The sequence below is a fragment of the Pygoscelis adeliae genome, unplaced genomic scaffold (genome assembly GCF_000699105.1).
Source record: "Pygoscelis adeliae isolate BGI_AS28 unplaced genomic scaffold, ASM69910v1 Scaffold419, whole genome shotgun sequence".
NCBI lineage: Eukaryota > Metazoa > Chordata > Aves > Sphenisciformes > Spheniscidae > Pygoscelis > Pygoscelis adeliae.
This window is the reverse complement of record NW_008825502.1, coordinates 175707-178259: the sequence shown is the minus strand read 5'-3', so window position 1 is coordinate 178259 and position 2553 is coordinate 175707. Positions and strand designations below refer to the sequence as shown.

At 49.2% G+C, this 2553-nt stretch overlaps 1 protein-coding gene across 1 annotated transcript in view; it reads right to left on the bottom strand.

Annotated features, from left to right (window-relative positions):
• Positions 1 to 7: 7 nt before the first annotated feature.
• Positions 8 to 2553, bottom strand: part of DDX49 (DEAD (Asp-Glu-Ala-Asp) box polypeptide 49) — a 6522-nt gene continuing 3976 nt past the window's right edge. The window contains exons 8-12 of the mRNA XM_009331580.1: positions 2431 to 2528; positions 1990 to 2064; positions 1291 to 1379; positions 802 to 873; positions 8 to 506 (exon numbers count right to left, since the gene is read on the bottom strand). Of these exons, the coding sequence (XP_009329855.1) occupies positions 330 to 506; positions 802 to 873; positions 1291 to 1379; positions 1990 to 2064; positions 2431 to 2528 (511 nt within the window). The 3' untranslated portion in view covers positions 8 to 329. The remainder of the gene's footprint in view (positions 507 to 801; positions 874 to 1290; positions 1380 to 1989; positions 2065 to 2430; positions 2529 to 2553) is intronic.

Genomic DNA, 2553 nt, shown 5'->3' with positions numbered 1-2553 from the left:
GGGGGGGATCTTTATTTTCCCTTCACGTCACCAAGAATTCAGGTCTGGCTTCTCCTTTGCTGGAGGAAGGAAACATGCTCTTGAAAGACATTCTTCCAGGAGACTGATCCGGCCTGCCAGGAATGGCCCAAGCCAGCAGCATTGTGCAGGAAGGAAAAATAACAGAGACGGTTTATCAGTGTCCCTTCTCCCCTCACCCACCTTCCCCGTACTCTCCAACCCCGATTTCAGGTCAGAAGGGTCCACATTAAAACGCGTTAGATCCCCGTATTCCCAAAGCAGCAGCAATGTCAGGGCAGTCCGAGTCAAGCAAGTCAGGCCAAAGGATGTTAATTCTCTTCCGTAGCGTGCAGTTTGTTCCGCCGCTCCATCTTCTTCTGCAGTTTCCTCTTCAGCTGCAGTTGCTTTTTCTTCTGCAGTGTCTGCTGGATCTTCTCACGGCATTGCTTGTTTTTCTTCTTGATCTTGGCTAGCTCTGCCTTCCTTTTTGCCTCCAGATCTGGATCCTGCAATGGCAAATGCCAGGACACTAGCGACATGCCTAGGGACAGTGCCAGCCCCTTTGCCTTTCCTAGATGCCCACGCTGCTTTCTAGCCCGTGACTGAGCAGGCTGCAAAAGTCAGACACTACGCCAATGCACTTCATAATATCAGCCACCCTCCAAGATAAAACTTCACCACCCTGAAGGGGAGCAAGGCAGACATACCACAGCAGTGAGGGAGGAACTGTCATTCCTTTTCCACATCGATGGCATTACACTAGCTACTGATCAAAGTAGTTCATATAGCAGCAACTCTCACCTTCCCTTCAAGGATCATTTGTTTCCGCTTATTTATTTCTTTCTTCTCATCAAAATCCATTCCCTCCAGTTCCTGTCAAAGCAAAAATACAGCAGGGCAATCAAGTAACCAAGCACCGAGTCTGACACGGGGAAAAGCAGTGCAGCTCTAAAGGGTCAGCAGAACCTCACCGTTGCTGCACACATTTGTGCACACATTTGGTAGCCTGCAGACCTTCCCCCCAAAGCACCAGCCTCAACACTCAGCAGCATAAAAACGCTGCAAAAATGTGCAATAATAGAGCAAACCTAGGGAAGAGAACTAAACCCTCCAACACACACATCCAAGTGCTTCCACTAGAAAAAGGAACAAAAATTCTTATTTATGTGCTCAAGCGGAAAGCCGCGTATCCAGAGCCGCACGTTAGACTGCAACGAATCTCCTGGTTACACCCAGCTGCCCAAGACCTCCAGTCCTCTGAACGAAGGGGCTTCGTGTTGGCACACTTACTATTTCGCATTCCCTCCTGGTGACATTCACTTGGGTGAGGATGTCAAGCACAAACCGCTCCTCCACAGAGAACTCCTGCAGCTTCAGTTCTAAAGCGGGGCGAGACATTTACAGACCACGGTTGGTTACAAAATCCAGGGGCGGATGCTCAACTAGTAAAAAACCCAATATAGTTCCACTGATTATCAGTGGAATTGTTGTCGTATGCTACGATCATTCTGACTTCTTCAGCCTACAACAAAGGATTAAATCCTCCCCTCTGCCTGCAGTTCCCCATAGCACAAGATGTTGCATTTATTAGGTCTACTTCCTAAAAAAATACGAAGTCTGAACCTATGCAAAGCAACCTGGTTTTGTCCAACTCTGCATACACGGTAGCAAGGAAATAAGGAAGCAGCTGGCTGCTCTAATAAAAAGGTTACAGGGAGAGTTCAACACGCTCTATTCTCCTCCACTAGAAATAGCAGGAGGACACACACGTTCATGCCTGCCACACTCAAGAGCCGAGTCAAAGCTGATGGAGATTCAAGGGCTCCCGCTCTTTTCCAAGCCTTAGCCACGCAGGGAAGAGAAACCATTTTTATGCTGGTGTTCTGGATCATACGTTCTGCACTGATGAAATCAGGACTGCAAGTACCACAAGCACAAAGGAACATGTATGAGCCCACATTTGAGCAGCATTAATGGTGCTCTACTTACTGATTTCCTCCTCAATAGCGTGTACGAGATGGATGTCGTACTGCGTCACCAGTGTAATAGCTATTCCTTTCCGACCTGGATGATGAAAACACAGTGATAAACAAATCTTGACGAGCAGAGGGAGAGGAAGCCTAACCCACACCAAATTCCATCCATCCCCATGAGTCAGCCGAGCACATTATGGCGACGGGGTGCTCAGAGGGGTCTTTGTTTGCTCTGAAAATTCAGTTAACTATTGGTGCAGATCAGACACAAGTCAGGGTGAGCCATCACTGCAATCTTAAGGCAGGATGCCGAGCCAGGGATCTGAGTAGATCTGGCGCTGACTGAAAAGACCGCACGGCAGCTGCCGTGAAGCCTCCTCGCACCCATTCAGGGCTCAGCCCCAGCACTGGGATCCCCGTTTTAACCACCAAACGGCACGCGGTTTTCCCTGCTCACCCGCACGGGCTGTCCGGCCAACCCGGTGAATGTAGATTTTCGGCAGGCCGGGAGTGTTGTGATTGATGACAACTTGTACTGTAGGAATGTCCAAACCTCTGGAATGCAGGGAAAGCGAACAGC